We start from the raw sequence: 23,896 nt of genomic DNA, 5'->3' as shown, positions 1-23,896 counted from the left end.
CTGGAAAACGTTAACTTAAGCAGTCAATCTTAATGTTTTTGGAATAATCTGTTTGGTTCAACAAAAGAAAATAATGGAGAAGGTTCAGTGGTTAAAACTAGAAGTACCCATATGTAATAGGTACTTTCAGTTAAATGTGGTATCACATTGGACCGAATAGTCTAAGTGAGCCTGAAACTTAATCGGGCTGCCACTTTAACCTAACCTAACTAAAACATTTGAATTTTCATGAACTCAAATAAATTTAAATAGGCTAACATAATCTAGGTTTATTTTAGAAAAAATAAGAAAAACTGAAACAATATTGTTGAGAGACCAAAAATTTTGTGTCCTTAAAATTCGAATGCGAATTTAGCTTAGCATAGAAAACGCATTTCTCTGATATAAAGTTTTTCCTTGTCCAAAAATCGATTAACTTTTCCGACTTAAAAATGGATATCTTGACTTTAATAATTTTTGCGTGTTAGTTAAATGAACGAAAAAAGGGTAAACAATCATGCGCAAATGAAACAAAAACATTTACTAAATTCGTATTTCCCCCCAAAATAGTTCAGATTTTCTAAAAATTTGTAAATTTTACCACAAATGATACACGGAAAGATATTTTTCCAATTTTGAATTCACAATTTTCCTACAAACTACCAACTTTTTTTTACACTAATAGAAAAAATTACGTTCCATAGTCGTGAACGGACGATGACAAAATGAAACGGAAACGTTCACAAAAAATCAAAACGGAATGTTCACAATTTTTTTCAGAATTTTATTTCCATAGAAAATTTTTTCACAAATTTATTTTTATAGAAAATTTTGTCAAAATTTTATTTCTATAGAAATTTACCCCAACACATTCTGCTTCAAGCATATATATTTTCAGGATTGGTCCAAACAAAATATTGTTTGTATTGTTCAAACATATTATGTTTCATCTTAGGCATACACTAGTAGAAAAAAATTTAATGAAATTTTCTCTGAGTATATATATTTTTAAGGCGCCAATTGGTTGTTTGGACCAATCCTGAAAATATATATGCTTGAAGCAAAATGTGTTTGGGGTATATGTTATAGAAGCGGCAACATAAATTTAACTGAAAAAAAAACAAGTATATACGGCCGTAAGTTCGGCCAGGCCGAATCTTATGTACCCTCCACCATGGATTGCGTAGAAACTTCTACGAAAGACTGTCATCCACAATCGAATTGCTTGAGTTGTGGTATCTTAAAACTTCTTAACATCGTTTTCTAAATTGTGAGTTAGTCCATACGTGGTATATATTAGACAAAAAAGTTATGTATAGTTAAGTCTACAAATAATTACGAATCGATATGGACTTCTTGCACGGTACGTAGAGAGCCAGAATTGAAATATGGGGGTCGCTTATATGGGGGCTATGTACAATTATGAACTTGATATGGACCAATTTTTGTGTGATTGGAAATCGATTCATCTGAGGGATATATATAACTATAGACCGATATGGACCTAGTTAGGCATGGTTGTTAACGACCATATACTAGCACAATGTACCAAATTTCAACTCACTCGGATGAAATTTGCTCCTCCAAGAGGCTCCTAAACCAAATCTCGGGATCGGTTTATATGGGGGCTATATATGATTATGGACTGATATAGACCACTTTTGGCATGGTTGTTAAATATCATATACGATCACCACGTACCAAATTTCAAGCAGATCGGATGAATTTTGCTTCTCCAAAATGCACCGGAGGTCAAATCGGGGGATCGGTTTATATGGGAGCTATATATAATTATGGGCTGATAGGAACCAATTTTTGCATGGTTGTTGGATACCATATACTAACATCACGTACCAAATTTCAACCGAATGGGAAGAATTTTGCTCTTCCAAGGGGCTTTGGAGCAGTGCTGCCGCTAGTGAAAAATTGAGTTAAGTAGATTTTGGAAAAAAGTGGAGTAGATTGAATAAAATTGAAGTAGTCCGTCTGTTGAAATCACGCAAACTTCCGAACGAAAGAAGCTATCGACTTGAAACTTGGCACAAGTAGTTGTTATTGATGTAGGTCGGATGGCATTGCAAATGGCCAATATCGGTCCACTTTTACGTATAGCCCCCATATAAACCGACCCCCAAATTTGGCTTGCGGGGACTCTAAGAGAAGCAAATTTCATCCGATCCAGCTGAAATTTGGTACATGGTTTCAGCATACGATCTCTAACAACTATGCAAAAATTGGTCCACATCGGTTCATAATTATATATAGCCCCCATATAAACTGATCCCCCGATTTGGCTTGCGGAGCCTCTAAGAGAACCAAATTTCATCCGATCCGGCTGAAATATGGTACATGGTGTAAATATATGGTCTCTAACAACTATGCAAAAATTGGTCCACATCGGTTAATAATTCAATGATTAAAACCGAGGCTCCGGAGGTCAAATCTGGTGATCGGTTTATATGGGGTCTTTATATAATTATGGACCGATGTAGGCCAATTTTTGCATGGTTGCTAGAGACCATATACTAACACCATGTACCAAATTTCAGCCGGATCGGATGAAATTTGTTTCCCTTAGAGGCCTCGCAAGCCAAATTTGGGGGTCCGTTTATATGGGGGCTATACGTAAAAGTGGACCGATATGGCCCATTTGAAATACCATCCGACCTACACCAATAACAACTACTTGTGACAAGTTTCAAGTCGATAGCTTGTTTCGTTCGGAAGTTAGCGTGATTTCAACAGACGGACGGACATGCTCAGATCGACTCAGAATTTCACCACGACCCAGAATATATATACTTTATGGGGTCTTAGAGCAATATTTCGATGTGTTACAAACGGAATGACAAAGTTAATATACCCCCCATCCTATGGTGGAGGGTATAACAAATGCTGATAAAGACACTTATATTGTCTCATGTTTAAGCTTGAAATGTAAACATGTGAAAACGAAATATATCACTTTCTCTCTCGCCAAAAGAAAACTATTATTTTCAAATATAATACGCAAAGTTTACACTGAAAAAAGGCATGGCCGGTTTCAAAGATTTTGTTTTTAGTTTAAAAATGTTGGTATTGATTCCGAGCCAAAGAAGCAGAGAATACAAATAAGGATACTTTTAAGACACAATTCTCTATGTTTCAAGTAAAACTCGTCTTTAAAATAAAGTGTTGAAAAACATGTCCTATATTTGAACGATTTTTTTCTTTATAGGCAAGATGCAAAAAGACAACAAATTTAAAGACAATTTCATTAAATTTAAAGAATTTTTCTGAATTATTAAAGTCAAGTTGACCTTAGTCCAAACATTTTTTCTTTCTTTCATGTTATTATACCCATTTTTAAGTGAAATCATTTAGCTATAAGGATAATACGACTTCATTCGAAAGTTTATCGACTTTTGGACAAGGAAAAAAAAAACTTTATATTAGAGAAATGCGTCTTCAATGTTAAGCTAAATTTGCATTCGTATTTTAAAGACTTGAAATCTTCGACCTCACGACAATATTTTTTTCAGTGTACTTTATGGATATAATTTAGTAAGATATAGTATTTACGAAAGCAAACTACTATGAAAAACTTTATCTATTTTATAGAAAAGTTCACAAGTTCACAAAAAAAAGTACAAATTTAAATATTATTCTCTTTAATGCCCTCTTTTCATTTTCATTTGTTTTGTTTTTATTTTTGGTAAGAGAGAAAAACTCTTGAGTACAATACTAAACTAATATTTCTAAAACAATTGTAGATGTCATAAATTGTATGTGAACTATACACGAATACCGTTTACCGAATGGGAAAAAAATCCCCGGGATTTGGAGACAGTTCTATGGGATGTCAGTTATACGAAATTCTTAATAAATTCTGAAGGATGTGGATATCCGCCAACAACGAATTGCAGTATTTTCGCACAGCAATATGGGTAAGAGAAAAATTTAGTTTTTGTATATGCTTAAATATTTAATGTTAGATATACAGTTTGTCAAGAAAGTGTTTTGATAATGGGATAAAAATTATGTTTTGTTCCAAAATTAAATATAATGAAATTTTAAAAAAATATTTTATTATGTATTTTGCAAAGTATACATACGTACACAGAATTAAAAATTTAATAAAATATTTAATATTTCAATTATTTCTAGAAGTTGAAATAGTTGGCAATGTCAAAAGACTTTCTTGACATACTGTATAAGAAGTTCCATCAAATTAAAAAAAAAAAAAATTGGCAGGGAAAGATCAAATTTATATATAACAGGTTGGCTGATAAATCCCCGGTCTAACAAAGAAAAACACATTTTTTTTGTCAAAATTCGTTTTTATTATTCAATATAGTCCCCTTCAAGAGCGATACAACGATTATAACGACCTTCCAATTTGTTGATACCATTTTGGTAGTACTCCTTCGGCCTCAGTTTCGGCCTCAGTTTCGGCGATCATCTCTTCATTGCAGCCAAATTTTTTCCCTGCGAGCGTCCTTTTGAGGTCTGAGAACAAGAAAAAGTCGCTGGGGGCCAGATCTGGAGAATACGGTGGGTGGGGAAGCAATTCGAAGCCCAATTCATGATTTTTTGCCATCGTTCTCCATGACTTGTGGCACGGTGCGTTGTCTTGGTGGAACAACACTTTTTTATTCTTCATATGGGGCCGTTTTGCCGCGATTTCGACCTTCTAACGCTCCAATAACGCCATATAATAGTCACTGTTGATGGTTTTTCCCTTCTCAAGATAATCGATAAAAATTATTTCATGCGCATCTCAAAAAAACAGAGGCCATTACTTTGCCAGCGGACTTTTGAGTCTTTCCACGCTCACTCAGCCGACTGTCGATTTGACTCAGGAATGTAGTGATGGAGCCATGTTTCATCCATTGTCACATATCGACGGAAAAACTCGGGTGTATTACGAGTTAACAGCTGCAAACACCGCTCACACGTTGTTGTTTTTGGTCAAATGTGAGCTCGCGCGGCACCCATTTTGCACAGAGCTTCCTCATATCCCAATATTGATGAATGATATGACCAACACGTTCCTTTCATATCTTTAAGGCCTCTGCTATCTCGATTAACTTCATTTTACGGTCATTCAAAATCATTTTGTGGATTTTTTTGTTGATGTTTTCGTCGGTAACCACCTCTTTCGGGCGTCCACTGCGTTCACCGTCCTCCGTGCTCATTTCACCACGCTTGAATTTTGCATGCCAATCAATTATTGTTGATTTCCCTGGGCCAGAGTCCGGAAACTCATTATCAAGCCAAGTTTTTGCTTCCACCGTATTTTTCCCTTCGGAAAACAGTATTTTATCACAACACGAAATTCCTTTTTTTCCATTTTTATCACAATAACAAAAGTTGCTTCACAAAAGACGCTCTATCTCACAAACTAATTGATTAACAGACGTGAAATTTTGACACGAATCATTTGAAGGTTGGTACTATATAAAAATAATATGCATTTAATACTAGCGACGCCATCTATGTGTCAGACCGGGGACTTATCAGCCAACCTGTTACACATGTGGACAAAAAAATAGGTGTAAGATTTTTTTGTTATTGTTGTTTTTTTGTTTTTTGATCTCAGCTTAAAGCCATGCATTGACTAAACTACAAGTGTAGCTTAACCAACAGAGGAAAAGTATGCTTGTCAAATTTATTTGGGCAAAGCCCTATAGACTGCAAGATGGTTGGATGTACAGCTGTTTCGGAATTACCACATTCCTCATCAGCATCCTCTACTTGCAGCAAAACTATCAACCAATTATCAGAATAAATTCGGGTAATTCACTCAACCCAACGTGAACTACACTTGAACCTTTTAAACAAGGCCATGGTTTTTCTATTTTATGTTTTTTTATTGAATATTTCGGAATTATTTATAAAGTAGACATATGTCGTGTATTTAAAAATTAGTTTAGAATTCAGATAGGACTAAATAATAACTTAAAATAAATTAAATTCAAAAAGTTTGATGCTTAGTGCTAACACTAACTTTAATTATGCTTAGTGCAAACACTAACTTTAATGTACAAATTCTTGTATTATATTCATGTTTTTTCATATACACCTATTTTACTGTCCACATAAAATTCTATATCTGAATTCTAAACTAAATTTTAAATACACGACATATGTCTACATTATAAATAATTCCGAAATATTCAATAAAAAATAGAAAAAAACCTGCCATTGTTTAAAAAAATTCTTACACCTATTTTTCTGTCCACATGTGAAAGTAGAATTTTCTTTTTTTTAATTTAGTTAATTATTAATATATACTAATTAATGTATATTTCCATTTCCACAGATTTTCACATATAGGAGAACCATTTCCCTGCTACTATAGCCGTGCCTATCCCGAAGTGGTGATCGGTCGTTATTCCTGGGAAAATAATCTATTTCACTTACTTCTGTCATTGATTATACCCACAGTCTTATTTGCCTTGTCCATTGGGGTCTTGAGTTATTGGTATTGTCCCTGCTGTGACAATGCCTGCAATAAATCATCGAGAGTCTACGCTGAGAAGTTTCCCACAAAGGAAGAGTGAGTGCAAAACATTTCAAACTCTCTGCCTCTCCCTTCAAAAGTTTCCTCCACCCATATATTATTATTATTATTATTATTCTAATTTCTTCACTATTATTATCCAATATGCCACATTCTAATTCTAAAAAAAAAAATTAAAAAAAAAGAAACTAAGATGTCTTAGTTAATTTTGTTTTTATTATCTCTTAGTGTTTCCTTTTTTTGTTTTTTTAATAAATGTTAAAATATTAAACTAAAAATTATAACATATATAACTCTAATCTATTCTAATTGTTTTTGATCTGCTAAAATTTATGTTACAAGTTATGTAGTTTAAATGTGTGCATTTGTTTTTTTCTCGAATATATATCTCGATAATCCTTACAAAGAAATGGAATCGCATGCCTGTGAATTGGAGAATTGGAACAATTGTTTATTATTAAAGGCAGAAATAAATGAAAAAAAAAATAAAAACTATTATATTAATATGAAATTATTGCTGCGATTCAGTTTATGCTAAGTTTTGAATAATGTTTTTATTTTATTCTTAATTGCATTTATGTTTTTTGTTTATTTTTATAACCATATGTATTTGTAACAGCATGTTTACATGTTTATTTTTCAAAATTATTGAGAAAAATTCTTAAATTATTGGTTAACAATGAGATAAAAGTGGTTTTCAAAGCGCTGCACATTGGAGTTTTTGATACCAAAAATGGGAATTAATTGAAAAATGAAATTTAGGAGAACCGAAAAAATTTTTATAGTCGGTAAAAGTACACAAAATTCCACATCACTAGCGCAAAAATTGTGTCTTTGACAAGTACCGTTGTGTCACTATATATGTTTGAAGTTGGAGTTATTTTACGTTTTCCTTGCGTGCGATATAAATGTAAATTATTGGTGTCTTAAAAATTAGTTTTGAGTGTTTTCTAAAGCGATAATTAAAAAAAATAATAATGGAACCTTCATCCTCAGGTTAATAAGATTATTTTTGTGTTTTTTTTATTTTTATATTTGACTTGTGTTATTATATGAAATTTAGTTTCGCTCGTAAGTCTTTAAATTAGAGGATTTCGAGAAATATTTCGACAAATAGTTGTGAATAAAGCCAAATTAAGTAAAAAAGTTTATTTTTTCTAAAACAATAAACTCTTTTGAAAGCATAGATGAAAAAGTTGTCTGCACTTTTTTGCACATTTTGCAATTAAATGGAAATACATTTTTCAACCCCTGGTACTATATGTCCCCAACTGTTCACAAATATTTATTACTTGGAGCAGAAATAATTAACCACGCTTTAATTCCAATTGGACAGTTGTCGGAAGAAGCGCAAGAAGCTAGAAAAAAAGATTTTAAAAATTTTAGAGAGCATTTTTTGCGAAAATGTGCTATGGAAAAGTCAAATGAAGAGATATTTAAAAGACTGTTAATTAACATACTGCGGATCCAGTTATATCAGAAATGAGAAATTAAAAGAGAAGAAACCCCACAATTTGCCTATGGAAGCAATTCAAATGTTGATATTTGAGTCAAATCTTGATGGTGATCAAAATGCCAGTGTTGATGATAATGATACATATAGTAATTTTACTGACGATGATGATAATAATTGTTAAGAATCAGATCAAAAAGCAGATATTCATTCTAATGGAAAACAAATAAAATGTGGACTAAAAAATATTTAAAATTTGATTGGTTTTATGTCTTTTAGTGAATTTGGCCGAAAAAAGTTAAAACTATAAACAGGGAAAGCTACTTCGAATTAATTCCCACTTTTGACATCAAAAACCCCACTGTGCGCTGTCCAGCCCATATGTACACTGTTAGAAAAATATGTTTTTCATATGTTCCGATAAAAACAAAATGTGTTTCGGGCACAATTTTTAAACACAATATATTTAAGTGCAAACATGTAATGTTCCTAAACTAACACAAAATGTTTGTGACACATATGTTAATATGTTAGAATATATTATGTTTGGGGCATAAATGTTTCATAAAAATAATATGTGTGAATGGAAACATATATAAATTTACAAATTTCGAGTAAACATATATATGTTGTGATACTTTATTCAGAGAGCGACAGAGAGAGAGAGAGAGAGAGAGAAAGAGTTTGTATAGAGAAAGAAATAGAGATGGAAACCGGGAGGGTTGAATAAAAAGATATCAACATAACACAGCGAGAGAATGAAATGAGAGCAATTTCTGTGAAACCGCTTGTATGTAGTTTCGGAAAACTGTTTCATGATGAGGCCAAACATTTAATATGCTTAAGTCGAAATATTATTTAATTTGAATATTAGAATGAGTATTCGGAATAAAGAGAATAGACATTCGGAACCGCGAGAATAGACATTTGAAAAAAATCAGCATATTTGTATTACAGAAAAAGATGCGAAGAACTCAAAAATTACGTGGAAGTGAAAATTATGTGAGGGAATAAACATGATCTTCTTTGGGGAATTCTTCCAAGCATATACTATTTTTGGACTCAAAATGCTTCCAAACATATAATATGCTCACATAAAACAAACATATTAATGTTTCGGTGGTATCCAATAATATATGAGCTTCCTGCAAAATATGTTTGGAACATATGTTAGAGAAGCGATTTTTTTGAGGGTGTATATTATATATGGATCAAATTGGTGTCCTGTAAGCGTAGAAGGAATATGATCACCTCAAACCTATTATAAAAACTTAGTGTTACTTGTTAGAGGTGTGCACGTGGCACGAAATTGTCGTGACTCACGCGTGAGTCGTGAGTAACTCTGACGGCAACGACGTGAGTGTGCGTGATTAAACAACCAAATGTCGTGCGTGAGCGTGAGTCACGAAAATAAAATCATCGGAAAAACACGCTCACGCTGGTGACCTCCTAGGCGTTAAGAGTTTTATAATGCTCTCGATTTTAATCATACTCATGTTTTCAATCAGGTTCTATAAGTAAATTACTTATAAAATTATTCGTGAATCACGAGGTTTTTCGTGAGTCACGACATTTTTCGTGAGTCACGACATTTAAAAGATTTTCGTGCTTGAGTGTGCGTGAGTACAAATATTCTTTTCGTGAGCGTGCGTGAGCGTGAGTCCTACCATAAAATATCCGTCGTTAGTGTGCATGAGCAAACTATTACTCACGTGCACACCTCTATTACTTGTACGCCCTGATATGGAGCAGTTTTTTGCAAAGATATTGAGGTGTTACCAAACATGCTTGTAGATATCAGCTACATATTTTCGGAGAAAATGGCATTACGCTCTTGAAACAATTTTGAAATGATCATATTCCTTCTCTGAATGTGGCGTCTTTAAATTCCCCACTATAGATAAGAATTCAAAATAAAAACACCACACGACACTGATATTGTTACTCTGAGTGTTGTTATTGTTATAGTTGTACTAATGGTAAGATACCAGAGAGCGTTTCGGTATTTTACTTAAAATACCACCATTTTTAGCGAGTAATACCGGAATGACGAAAAATGCCACCGGTTGTAGTTCTGTGTTATGGAGGTGGGCTCTAAATAGGGCTTGAATCCAAAGATGACGCATTGGATACATGAAGCAAAGAGAGGATTGAGAAAGCCTACAGATGTTGGACACTGTGCAGAAGAGCTGTGGGCTCTAAATGAGGCCTGAATCCAAAGATGACGCACTGAATATATGAGCGAGTAATTAGGCCAAACCTGACATATTTACGTGTCGATGGACAGAAAAAGCAACATAAAGATTTTACAACAGGTCCAACGGACGTGTTTTTTTGGGGGAGAAAAAACAACATAGAGATTTTACAACAGGTCCAACGGACGTGTTTTTTGGGGAGTAACATAATTTTATTCTTGGGGTCCGTTGGAATTATGTAAGTAAAACCAAATAAAAATAAATCCAATTTTTTTTCCAATTGTTCTTCATATTCAAGTGGGGACTATTTTTGGCATTCTGAGATTTGACAATGGTGGCAACTATACACACTTTTGTTGTAATGAATAGCATTTTTATACCCTTCACCACTACTGTGGTACAGGAAATAATTGTCATAGACCCATCTTTTAGTATACCGATCGGCTTAGTATTAAATTCTGAGTCGATTTAGATGGAAAAAATCGGTTCAGATTTAGATATAGCTGCCATATATAGTTATCACCGATTTGATCATAATTCACGTATTTATGAACCGACGTTCTTCAAATTTTGTACATCTGAATGTTTTGTCAGTCCCGTAAAAACTGCCAAATATCAGCTAAATCGGTTCAGATTTTTATATAGCTCCCATATATATCTTTCGTCCGATTTGGACCTATATGACCCCAAAAGCGAGAGTTTTGCCCTGATTTGCTTCAAATTTTGCACAACGAGTACGTTTAATAGTATCGTTAATTGTGCCAAATTTAGTTGAAATCGGTTCCGATTTAGATATAGCTCCCATATATATCTTTCGTCCGATTTGGATTTATATGGCATCAAAAGCCAAAGTTTTGCCCTGAGTTGCTTGAAATTTTGCACAAGGAGTATCGTCAATTGTGCAAAATTTAGTTGAAGTCGGTTCAGATTTAGATATAGCTCCCATATATATCATTCGCCCGATTTGGACTAATATGCCCACAGAGGCAAACGTGCTACTCTGATTTACGTGAAATTTTGCAGAGGGACTAGAATTGAACTTGAAACTTTGCACAGGCAGTAGAATTAAGGTTCTGCATATGCGTGTTTATTTTGGTTGACATCGGTTCAGATTTTGATATATAGGTCAAAGTTGTTACCCGATTTACGTGAAATTTTGTACAGGGAGTAGATTCAACATAGTAACTATGCATGTGAAATTTGAGTGCAATTGGTTCAGATTTCGATATAGATTCCATATATATGTTTTTCCTATTTAGGCAAAACTGGCCGAATTACCTATATTTTCCATATCAAATCGCCACTGCCAAGTCGAAAACTTATCAAAATGACTCACATTCTTCTATTACTCTAATACACATCTGTCGACCGATAAATCATAAATACACTTTTGCGAAGTTGCCTCAAAATTGGTTCATATTTAAATGTTTCCTACACACAAAAAATTTTTTCTCTGATTCAATCACCAAATTAATTGATCCAATTAATTTTTTAATTGAAATGTCTTCAATCACGAAAATGATAGTATCAATCACAGTTTTAATTGGGCATAGAAAAAATTCTTGATTAAAAAATTAATTGATTTTTTCAGCAAAATTCAATTAATTTTTTAATTGATTCAATTAAAAATTTAATTGATGTTGATTGCAAAACGCAATTAATTTATTAATTAAAAAAGGTAACTATTTTTAATTACTTAGTTAGATTGGCTTAGAGTTTTTATTTGGATTAACAAATGATTGTTTGAAATACATTTTTAATTAAAAAAGTAAAAAAAAAATCAGCACTTTTTTTAACTGAATTAGTCTTCCGAATTTGATTAAAAAGTTAATTGTATCAATTAATTTTTTAATTAAACATTTTAAAAATTTCAATCATTGACTTAATTAACTTAATGTTTCTATCATGATTAAAAAGTTAAAGTTGTATCAATTAATTTATTAATTGAAAAAATTTTCAACTTCAATTAACTTTTTAATTGGAAATATTTTGGTGATATTTTTTTCTGTGTATATTTATATAGCTCCCATATATATCTTTCGTCCGATTTAGACTCATATGACCACAGAGGTCAAAGTTTACTACCGATCTTCGTGAAATTTTGCACAGAGGGTAGAATTAACATTCTACCAATGCTTGGTAAATTTGATAGAAATCGGTTCAAATTTAGATATAGCTCCCATATATATCTTTCGTCCGATTTGAACTTATATAGCCACAAAAGCCAGAGTTTTGCCGTGATTTGCTTCAAATTTTGCACAAGGGGTACGTTTAATACTATCGTTAAGTGTGTCAAATTTTGTTAAAATCGGTTCAAATTTAGATATAGCTCACATATATATCTTTCGCCCGATTTGGACTTATATGGTCTCAAAAGCCAGAGTTTTGCCTTGACTTACTTCAAATTTTGCATAAGCGATACTTTTAACTATTGTATGTGCCAAATATGGTCAAAATCGATTCAGATTTAGATATGGCTCCCATATATAGCTTCCGTCCGATTTGCACTCATATAACCAGGGGGCCAAAGTTATACTCCCATTTAACATACGTGAAATTTCGCATAGATAGCAGAATTATTATTCTAACTATACATGTCAAATTTAGTCAAAATCGGTTCAGATTATATATAGCTCCCATATATACGTACACCAGAGTTGGGGAAATATGGAAGACTGTTACACATTTTGGACCCATTTTCAATGGAAGTTTCCTCCAATTAACTGGATAGCGTTAGCCGATTTTAATTTTAATTCTAGAGATTTTGTAGATGTAAAAAAATTGTCTCCTTTATAAAGCTTCCAGCAAATGTGAAGGAGTTGAGATGTTAACACAAATTTTGGCCTACATAGGGGTGAAGGGTATAATATAGTCGGCCCCGCCCGACTTTAGACTTTGCTTACTTGTTTTTTACTAACATTGTGTTCCACCTCAGCGCATTAGCCGACTTAAATGTAAAATCTATAAGTATTGCAGAACTCTGTACAGATCTGCTCAGATATAGAGAATATATGTGTATGGATTCATATAGCATCCAACACATTGGACGGATTTGATATGGTATCGAAAATGTGGACTTACAAAGTGGTGAAGGGTATAATATAGTCGGCCCCGCCTGACTTTAGACTTTCCTTACTTGTTTTGTATCAGATTTGGACTACGGGCGGGGTTTTAAGACTTTCTCCTATTGACGCGATTTCCAAGAGATTCGTACTGATTAACACGTATTCAAATTTATAATTTTTTTTATATGTTAAGGTTTATTCTCATATGGTATCAGTTACATTTTTTTGGGCTCATACTCATTATGAAGCGTCGCCCCACTTTTGTGGTCCTATTTCATTTGGGTTTTGGGGCTCATTTTCATACCTCCTGACCTAAGACCAATAGAGTCACATCGAAAGCGAAGAACGTCAATGCTGCTATTGACAATCTTAGGAAAATGGACAAAAAAAAGACAAATCCTCAAAGTATAATAGGGAAGACGTTGGATGTAATGACGAATGTCACAATAATCTATGAGTTGGCCATAGCTGTCGGGTGAGTTATTCTAATGCCAGTAAGATGGTCATGGGAGATTGGGATCCCAGAACAGATACCATGGACGGAAATAACTGTACACTGATGGATCGAAGATGGGAGAGAGGACGGGACTGGGTGCATATGAGGAGGACACAGACACCGAAATCCTATTCCGATTACCCGACCACAGCATAATCTTGCAGGTATACGGAATTTGTAGGAGGACAGTGAAGGCAGACATTAAAATGCAAAAGCATGATTAACGAATACTCTGAATACGGAAAGATCTGCATCATAATGATGCCGGGACATGCCGGAATAAGAGGAAATGTAAAGACAAATGAACCAGTTGATAAGAGCCAGGGCATATAGGGAAGTGAGCTTAGATAACGCAAATTCAATAGGAACAATGAGGACCGAGTTGGATGATTGAGCACTGGAGACACATAAAGCGATGTGGACCAATACGACGAAAATACTATGGGATGACCCAGACAAGAAAATGACTGGAGAACTTTCTAACACAGGTAGGACGACAGTCAGGAGGGCTGAGGGAATAATGGCCAGGCATCTAGAATGCAGGGGATACCTGCGCCGAATAGAAGTAGCAGAGTATGATGCAGTATGTAGAGTAGAGGTGTGCACGTGACACGAAATTGTCGTGACTCACGAAAATTTTCGTGATTCGTGCGTGAGTCACGCTCATGACAACAGCGTGAGTGTGCGTGAGCGTGATTAACAAACCAAAATGTCGTGCGTGAGCGTGAGTCACGAAAATAATATCTTCGTGAGTGTGCGTGAGTAACGAATTACACTCACGAAAATATTCCTGCTCACCAACATAAAACGCTTAAGAGTTAAATTCAATTACAATTTTAGTGACACCTGGGATGTTAAGAGTTTAATAACACTCTCGATTTTAATAATGCTCATGTTTTCAGACACTTCGGTAAGGTAAATTAATCATAAAATTATTCGTGAGTCACGATATTCTTCGTGAGTCACGGTATTTTTCGTGAGTTACGAAGTTTTCGTGCGTGAGTGTGCGTGAGTAAAAGTTTTCTTTTCGTGAGTGTGCGTGAGCGTGAGTCCTACCAAAAAATATCGGGCGTGAGTGTGCGTGAGTATGATTTTTCAGTCGTGAGTGTGCGTGAGTAAACTATTACTCATGTGCACACCTCTAATGTAGAGCATGTTTTGAGGACGATGAGACTTTGGAACACTACTTTTGTCACTGCCCTGCCTTTGCTAGGTAAAGAGTTAACCATATTGGTGATTCGGGATCTGGCCAGCTGGGGGACTCAGAGTTTCTGAAGAAGTTAGAGCGCACAACAAGCCAAATACTGGCATAGGTGTATGTTAATCGACCTGAGATAGGGCAACTTGAATCCTCTTTGCAATCTAATCTATCCTATCCAATGTCTCCCCCACCATGGATTGCGTACAAAGTTCTATCGAATTACTAGGCTTGTGGTAACAGTTGTCGATAACAAAGTATCTTAAACCTTCTTACCATTATTTTTTAAATTGAAACTAGTCCATATGGAGTCTATGTTAGATAAAATAGACAGATTAAATACCTATATAAGCCACTTTAGTTCTTGATCGAATTATACATGAATCGATATGAATCAATTTTCGTGGGATAATTAGAAGGTCAAATTTCAAACGGATGGGATGAAGGCTCTGGGAGTAAAATCTGGCGATAGGTTTATATGGGGGATTATGGACCGATATCGACCAAGTTTTGCTTAGTTGTTAGGGAACAAATACTAACAATAAGCACTAAATTTTAACCGGATCGGATGAAATTTGCTCCTTCAAACTGCTCCGGAAGTCAAATTTTGGGATCGCTTTATATGGGGATCGACTCAGAATTTTGCCACCATCCAGAATATACAGTGAACGCCATAATAAAGTGTACATACGAATTTTTTTTATTAAAGAGTATCATATACATTATTTGGTTTACCTTTAGAATATTGAAATCGTTACATAAACTCACAATGAAAAACTCAACATTTCAGAATACTTTTTTACATTTTATTTTGACGCTCACTGTATATACTTAATGTGGTCTCAGACCAATATAAAGAATGACAAAGTTGATATACCCCTCAACCCAAGGTGAGGGTATAAAAATAGCCTTTTTCATTATATTTGAATGCCTTTGATGTGGTCACGGACCAATTTATATCGAACCACCGAAAGCTTTGAAAACCACTTTTTTTCTTAAGACAATTTTTTCGTTTGCATTTTTTTAATCACTATTTTTTGTGCAACAATGAATTTGCCTAGACGAGTTCAAAACATTTGGCAAAATATTCTTAGAGGCTAACAAAAATTTCAATTAACACATTAGATATACATACATACAAAATACTTTAAATTAAAAAGAAAAAAACAAAATTTTAATAAATATTTTACAGGATTGCAAACTGCATGAAATGTAATCCCGAAAAATCGATTTCTCTGAATAGTTATTGAAATTGTTCGATACAACAAAAACCAAACAAAAGTCCAGAAGTAAACACACAATAAGCTCTACAAACAATTTCTCCCAAGAACAAAGAAAAACTAATAAAATAATACCCAGAAACTCCTTGAACACAGGAATCACAGAATGAATCCCCAAATGTGAGATAAAATTGAAATTTTATTGCAATTTAAGGGCAATAACGATTAAACCTCTCTAAGTCAAATCTATTTGAAATATAAATGGTAATGCCGATTTTTTTAATAAATTATTATGGTCCTATGCAATTTTGTAGAAAATCTTTTAGCACTTTAGGAAACAATGTTTCTGAATTTGTCAAATTTTTGTGACATATATATTTCCAAGATAATTAATTTGAAACCACTGTGCACTATACATTTTGATTCTTAGACACCTAGATTTTCTCTTTAAATCCATTTCATGTAGAGAATAATAATTTCAGTAGATGTTTCAAGTAACTTCGTTCGAAAAAACCTTAGTTAGATTCCAAGCACCAATATGTTTTCCACTTTATTGAATTTAAATATAATAGAAATAGTTGCCTTATTGATATTTCTAAATCATCAATTATATTGCATTATGGGTCACCAAATAATATGGGATTGGTAGCATAAACTAAATTAATAATTAAAATACAGTTTTTTAGGATCCAACGATATTGATATTCCTTAAAGGATTTTGGTATAACAATCATGGTTACCACAGTTGGTAGAATTCTATCAAAAATGCTAGGTTTGCTACTGGTTGGTAGATTGGTAGTATTCATAATATTTTGGTAGATTTTGCAAAATATTCCACACCACCTAATAGGTACTTCAATTTTTTCTAGAAATAACATTTTGCCTAAATTCTCTATAGAAAAAAAATTTGGACAAAATTTCCTATAGAAATAAAATTTTGACAAAATTTTCTATAGAAATTAATTTTTGACAAAATTTCTATAGAAACAAAATTTTGACAAAATTTTCTATAGAAATAAAATTTTGACAAAATTTTCTATAGAAATAAAATTTTGATAAAATTTTCTGTCGATATAAAATGTTGACAAAATTTTCTATAGAAATAAAATTTTGATAACATTTTCTATAGAAATAAAATTTTGACAAAATTTTCTATAGAAATAAAATTTTGACAAAATTTTCTATAGAAATAAAATTTAGACAAAGTTTTCTATAGAAATAAAATTTTGATAAAATTGTCTGTCGATATAAAATTTTGACAAAATTTTCTATAGAAATAAAATTTAGACAAAATTTTCTATAGAAATAAAATTTTGACAAAACTTTCTATAGAAATAAAATTTCGACAACATTTTCTATAGAAATAAAATTTTGACAAAATTTTTTATATAAATAAAATTTTGACAAAATTTCTATAGAAATAAAATTTTGACACAATTTTCTATAGAAATAAAATTTTGACAAAATTTTCTATAGAAATAAAATTTTGGAAAAATTTTCTATTGATATAAAATTTTGACAAAATTTTCTATAGAAATAAAATTTTGATAAAATTGTCTGTCGATATAAAATTTTGACAAAATTTTCTATAGGAATAACATATTGGCAAAATTTTCTATAGGAATAACATTTTGGCAAAATTTTATATAGAAATAAAATTTTGACAAAATTTTTTATAGAAATAAAATCTAGACAAAATTTTCTCTAGAAATAAAACTTTGACAAAATTTTCTATAGAAATAAAATTTTGACAAAATTTTTTATATAAATAAAATTTTGACAAATTTTGTCAAAATAAAATTTTAACAAAATTATCTATAGAAATAAAATTTTGGAAAAATTTTCTATTGATATAAAATTTTGACAAAATTTTCTATAGAAATAAAATCTTGATAAAATTGTCTGTCGATATAAAATTTTGACAAAATTTTCTACAGGAATAAAATTTTTGCAAAATTTTCTATAGGAATAACATTTTGGCAAAATTTTATATAGAAATAAAATTTTGACAAAATTTTTTATAGAAATAAAATCAAGACAAAATTTTCTCTAGAAATATAATTTTGACAAAATTTTTTCTAGAAATAAAACTTTGACAAAATTTTCTATAGGAATAAAATTTTAACACAATTTTGTGAAGAAAAAAATTGGATAAAATTTTCTACAGAAATAAAATTTTGACAAAGATTCTATAGAAATAAAATTTTGACAAAATTATCTATCGAAATAAAATTTGGCGAAGTTTCTATAAAAATAAAATTTTTACAAAATTTTCTATAGAAATAAAATGTTGACAAAGTTTTCTATAGAAATACAATTTTTACAAAATTTTCTATAGTAATAAAATTTTGACAAAATTTTTTGTAGAAAACAAAATTTTTGCAAAATTTTTTATAAAAAAAAATTAGCAAAATTTTCTATAGAAATAAAATTTTGACAAAATTTTCTATAGAAATAAAATTTTTACACAATTTTCTATAGAAATAAAATTTAGACAAAGTTTTCTATAGAAATAAAATTTTGATAAAATTGTCTGTCGATATAAAATTTTGACAAAATTTTCTATAGAAATAAAATTTTGACAAAATTTTCTATGGAAATATCATTTTTACAAAATTTTCTATAGGAATAACATTTTGGCAAATTTTTCTATAGAAATAAAATTTATACAGAATTTTCTATAGAAATAAAATTTTGAGAAAATTTTCAATAGAAATAGATAAATTGTCTGTCGATATAAAAGTTTGACAAAATGTTCTATAGGAATAAAATTTTGACAAAATTTTCTATAGAAATACAATTTTGACAAAATTTTCTACAGATATAAAATTTTGACAAAATTTTCTGTAGAAATAAAATTTTGATAAAATTGTCTGTCGATATAAAATGTTGACAAAATTTTCTATAGGAATAACATTTTGGCAAAATTTTCTATAGAAATAAAATTTTGACAAAATTTTCTATAGAAATACAATTTTGGAAAAGATTTCTATTGATATAAAATTTTGACAAAATTTTCTATAGGAATAACATTTGGGCAAAATTTTCTATAGAAATAAAATTTTGACAAAATTTTCTATGGAAATAACATTTTTACAAAATTTTCTATAGGAATAACATTTTGGCAAAATTTTCTATAGAAATAAAATTTTGATAAAATTTTCTATATAAATAAAATTTTGACAAAATTTTCTATTGAAATAAAATTTTGACAAAATTTTCTATAGAAATAAAATTTTGACAAAATTTTCTATGGAAATAACATTTTTACAAAATTTTCTATAGGAATAACATTTTGGCAAAATTTTCTATAGAAATAAAATTTTGACAAGATTTTCTGTAGAAATAAAATTTTGACAAAATTTTCTATGGAAATAACATTTTTACAAAATTTTCTATAGGAATAACATTTTGGCAAATTTTTCTTTAGAAATAAAATTTTGACAAAATTTTCTATTGAAATAAAATTTTGACAAAATTTTCTATAGGAATAACATTTTGTCAAAATTTTCTATAGAAATAAAATTTTGACAAAATTTTCTATAGAAATAAAATTTTGACAAAATTTTCTATTGAAATAAAATTTTGACAAAATTTTCTATAGGAATAACATTTTGTCAAAATTTTCTATAGAAATAAAATTTTGACAAAATTTTTTATAAAAGACAATTTTTTAAAATTTTCTATAGAAATAAAATTTTGAAACAAAATTTTCTCTAGAAATATAATTTTGACAAAATTTTCTCTAGAAATAAAATTTTGACAACATTTTCTATAGAAATAAAATTTTAACACAATTTTGTGAAGAAAAAAAATTTTACAAAATTTTCTACAGAAATAAAATTAAAAAAAATGTAATCAAAAACTTCCAAAAAAGTATGTTGGAAAGATTCATACAAGATTAATGATATGTAATGCACTCAAGCGGAGATCTTAAACCTGTTTGTTATGACCCATTGTTAAATAAATAATTTTTCCAGTTCTCATCTTCTAGATAATCCTGCAAATTGATTTTTTTCGTTTCTTTCCTGGTTATCACTTTCGATGCAATCCCTGTTTGAACACCAAAATTTTTTAGTTTAACAATGGATCGAATGTTCTAAGTGAACCTAAAATGATAGGCTGTCATTATTATCGGTTAACCGATAATCAACCACCAGTCTTCAGATTAATCCCAATACAATTAATGATTGTCGTATATGGATACCCTAATTGTCTTAAAATTTAGCCCAGAAGTCATTAAATGTCCTGCGAACTGAAGGAAAAAGGTCTGTCACGAAGTGTAAAGCCCTTAAAATATACATTTAAATTTTTTAAAATCCATCTTACTTTTTATCCACAGTAGTACACTGCAATATTTGGAGATTAGTGATTACCTTACAAGCATTTTTAATCAAAGACATGATCATGTTTGTAAAGAGAGCATGTTGTTATTTTCATATTTCCTTACAATCTTACAAATATAATATTTAAAAAATAATTTCGTTGATGCATGCAAAAATATTTATATTGGGGTTAAAATATAATGATTTTATTTATACATTTTTCTATATTACATTAAAAAATTTGTTCTATGTCAGTAGTAGAGTTTGCAGTACTTAAGAATCATTATAAATTATTAATATCATAAATAAAAGTTTTAGTTGTGTCGATCATTCTTCACCATTTCGAATTCACTTTTATCGAATCGTTAAAATGAAACAAAACAGAACATGTTTGTCTTATTTTCATTTTCTTCACCGCCTACAATTTGTTTTCTTTTTCTGTAGCAAACTACTGTGTCACAGTGATGATGAGGATGAAATGGAATACTAGAGACAATTGTTAAAATTGTTAATACATGTGGTATTGACATATACAAATAAATGCAAAATCACAAATTTTTTAATTTTGTAAAATTTTGTTTACCAAAAAAAAAAAAACAAAAACAAAAGAAGAAACAGACAAAACTTCAAAATAAAACCAAATCATAAATGCAAATCTTAGCTATAAACTATGTTAGTTTCATTTATGAATTAATATATAATTTAATTAAATTTGATTTAATATTTGTTTTTTTTTTTTGTAAATGTATATGATATATTTTTCTAAAATATTATCCTTTTTTATTTTATATTTCGTTTTTATTTTGTTATTTTCCGTATATTTTTTCCATTTAAGCTCACAAAAAAATTGAAATTTTTCCTATTTTGCAAAATCTTCTCAAAAGAACTTCCAAGGAATTAAATATTTTTAAACACTCCTATTCATAATCTTGAGCGCCCTTGTATTTGAGCGGAGTATTCAACGAGGATATGAGGCACAAAATAAACATTAGACTATTCGCTGCATTACCAGTAACCATCAAGTTCTTAACTGAAAATGTTCACCCTTGGCTAGGCTGTCCATTACATCTCTTTTAAAGAGAACATGTTCTCTTTTTGTGTTCGTATCTTTTTGTTCACTCTCTTTTTTTTGGTGCCGTATTTTTATCTCCAACAGTGCTCTTTATGTACTCTATTTCAAAAAAATCTTAGATTGATGGAATTTTATTTATTTAGTAGGAATTCGCCACAATTGTTCGCCACTAATTGTTTACTGGGTTAAATCTATTGACAAATTAAAGGCCGGAACACAATTGCGACGTTTCGACGTACGGCGTAAAAATTAGAAATAGATGTAATTGAACGTACGACGTAAATACGCCAATACGTTGTCGCCGTCAATTTATTTTGTTTATTTTTTTTTAAAATGTGATTCTTTATGTTTCTTATTGTTATATTATATATTTATTTCGTTGTTTCTATCATTAGAAACTATTATTATTTTAATTTTAACTCTTTTTTAGTTAAAATGTTCTCTTTTTTTAAAGCGAAAGTTCTCTTTTGAAAATTATCCATATGGAAACCCTACCCTTGGTCATTTCCAGACTTACTTCCCAGCAAAAAATGGAGTACTATTTCAGCAGGATTGTAAGGGAGAGAGGCAGTAGCAACTGCTTACTAAACAACCGAATCAGCGCTGATTTTTGTGGGCGATGTCCCGATTTATAGCAGGTTCAACATGGCGCTGATATAATTGCTTATTTCAAAGTGAGCAATATTGTTATTGATATGAAGGAAAACAGCACTACCTTTCGCGCATCTATACTGCATGAATTAGTTGCAATAACGTAAACGAATGATCATAAACTTGTTTGATTACTCGTTTACGTTATTGCCGCCGATACATGCAGTGTGGATGCACTGCCTACTTTATTGTATAACAAAAAGCGCAACTAAATTTTACTGCTGAAGTATTTTTTACTGGGTTTTTTATGCATTAATGAGCTCCAAGCGTACTTTTCAATATGGGCTGCATCCGTTCTCGCGATTTACTCAGCTCGCTAGTAAGTTTTCTACCACTGCGGTGATGATTTCACTGAAATCTGGCCTTCACCTCTGCCATACGAAATTTGCTATTTCTAATGTATGTTCCCGTTATAATTTTTCAATTCCATATTCTATTCCTTCCATATTCTATTCAAAAGAAAAATGTTTTATTTTTAACTTGAAGTCATATTTTAATCACTGCTCAATCCTTATTAACTTTGGGCTTATATTGAGAACCCGTCTTTTTTTTTCATTTAACTTGATGCGTTTAAATAATCAATTGCTTTAACTTATTATTAAGTAAATTAAGTTTATTATTAGTCTATTTTTACTTCATTTACTTGTAATTGAAATAATTCATTTCATTTCAACTTTATTTTTTTTTTTTTAACACGAAATACATTTTCCGAATTTCATTATATTCTTAATTTTATTGTTAAAATGTAAACAATCTTTTCATTGCCACAAGCGATCAGTAGCTGTTATTTAGTTTAGTTTATAGTTTCATTTTTTTTATATGAAATTTAATTCCTTAATCCATATTGTAAAATAAAAACAATACCATCATAGCTATACCAATATAAACATACCTAAAATATGTATAATTAAATCTTAGTTAATTTATATATATTTAGTAGATAAATTATTAAAAAAAAAAAAAAACAAAGAAAACCTAAAAAATTGTGATATACCTATTTTTATTGTATAATGATTTTTATTGCAAAAAATTTTATGCAAATCTAGAAAGTTTGAAAAGCAAAGCCCAAAGCTACATTTTATTTAGCAAATAATAAAAACAAAAAAGGAAACATAATATTCCCCTTTAGTAAAAAAAAACAAAAAAACTACTGGACATCCCCATAATGGTATTTATATGCATTTTAGTTAATTTGTAAAAAATACCTATAACCATATTTGAGATATTCTACATACATTTCTACTCTTGAGACTTAAAGAAGAAAAACAATAACTGCATTAAATTAGCAATAATAGTCCATGCTAAACAGAAACCATTCTCTCTAGTAGCAAACATATTGGGGATCATGGTTTTCAACTTTAATCACTTACAAAAAAAAAACAACAACAATATTTATATACTTATGAATAAACAAAAATGAATTAACTTTCTGCTTCACTTTTTTTTACAAACCAAATTTTTAAGAATTACCAAAGGAAAGCAATAACACATTTTTCACATTAAAATAAAATTGTTTAGATACTAAAGAATTTTTGTAATACAAATCAGATTATTTCATTTTAATTGAACTGCGAGTACATTACCATAGACAATTTAACCATAGAACCAATATGAAAAACTTAGAAAAAAAAAACAATCAAATGACATGCACTTTTGCTTTTTATTAAAATCATATTTTTTTGTCCTCTCGATAATAACACTCATAACTTTTATGCATAAAAATAAATAAAAATATTA

General features: G+C 30.5%; 1 protein-coding gene across 2 annotated transcripts in view; it reads left to right on the top strand.

Moving 5' to 3' along the window:
- The window catches only part of Teh2 (tipE homolog 2 phospholipid transfer protein), a 39,035-nt gene extending 16,437 nt beyond the window's left edge, over positions 1-22,598 (top strand). The window contains exons 3-6 of one of the 2 annotated variants that reach the window (XR_012721318.1): positions 3,732-3,905; positions 6,284-6,520; positions 16,084-16,375; positions 20,881-22,598. Coding sequence is in view for 1 of the 2 variants with exons in the window: in XM_075303890.1 (XP_075160005.1) it covers positions 3,732-3,905; positions 6,284-6,520; positions 20,881-20,926 (457 nt within the window). In the remaining variant the exon portion in view is untranslated. The remainder of the gene's footprint in view (positions 1-3,731; positions 3,906-6,283; positions 6,521-16,083; positions 16,376-20,880) is intronic. The other variant, XM_075303890.1, reaches the window with a different exon arrangement.
- The last annotated feature ends 1,298 nt before the right edge of the window (positions 22,599-23,896 follow it).

This window comes from Haematobia irritans, chromosome 4, assembly GCF_050003625.1.
Source record: "Haematobia irritans isolate KBUSLIRL chromosome 4, ASM5000362v1, whole genome shotgun sequence".
Taxonomy (NCBI): domain Eukaryota; kingdom Metazoa; phylum Arthropoda; class Insecta; order Diptera; family Muscidae; genus Haematobia; species Haematobia irritans.
Note: the sequence above shows the minus strand (reverse complement) of the source record. Positions and strands in the feature narration are given on the sequence as shown.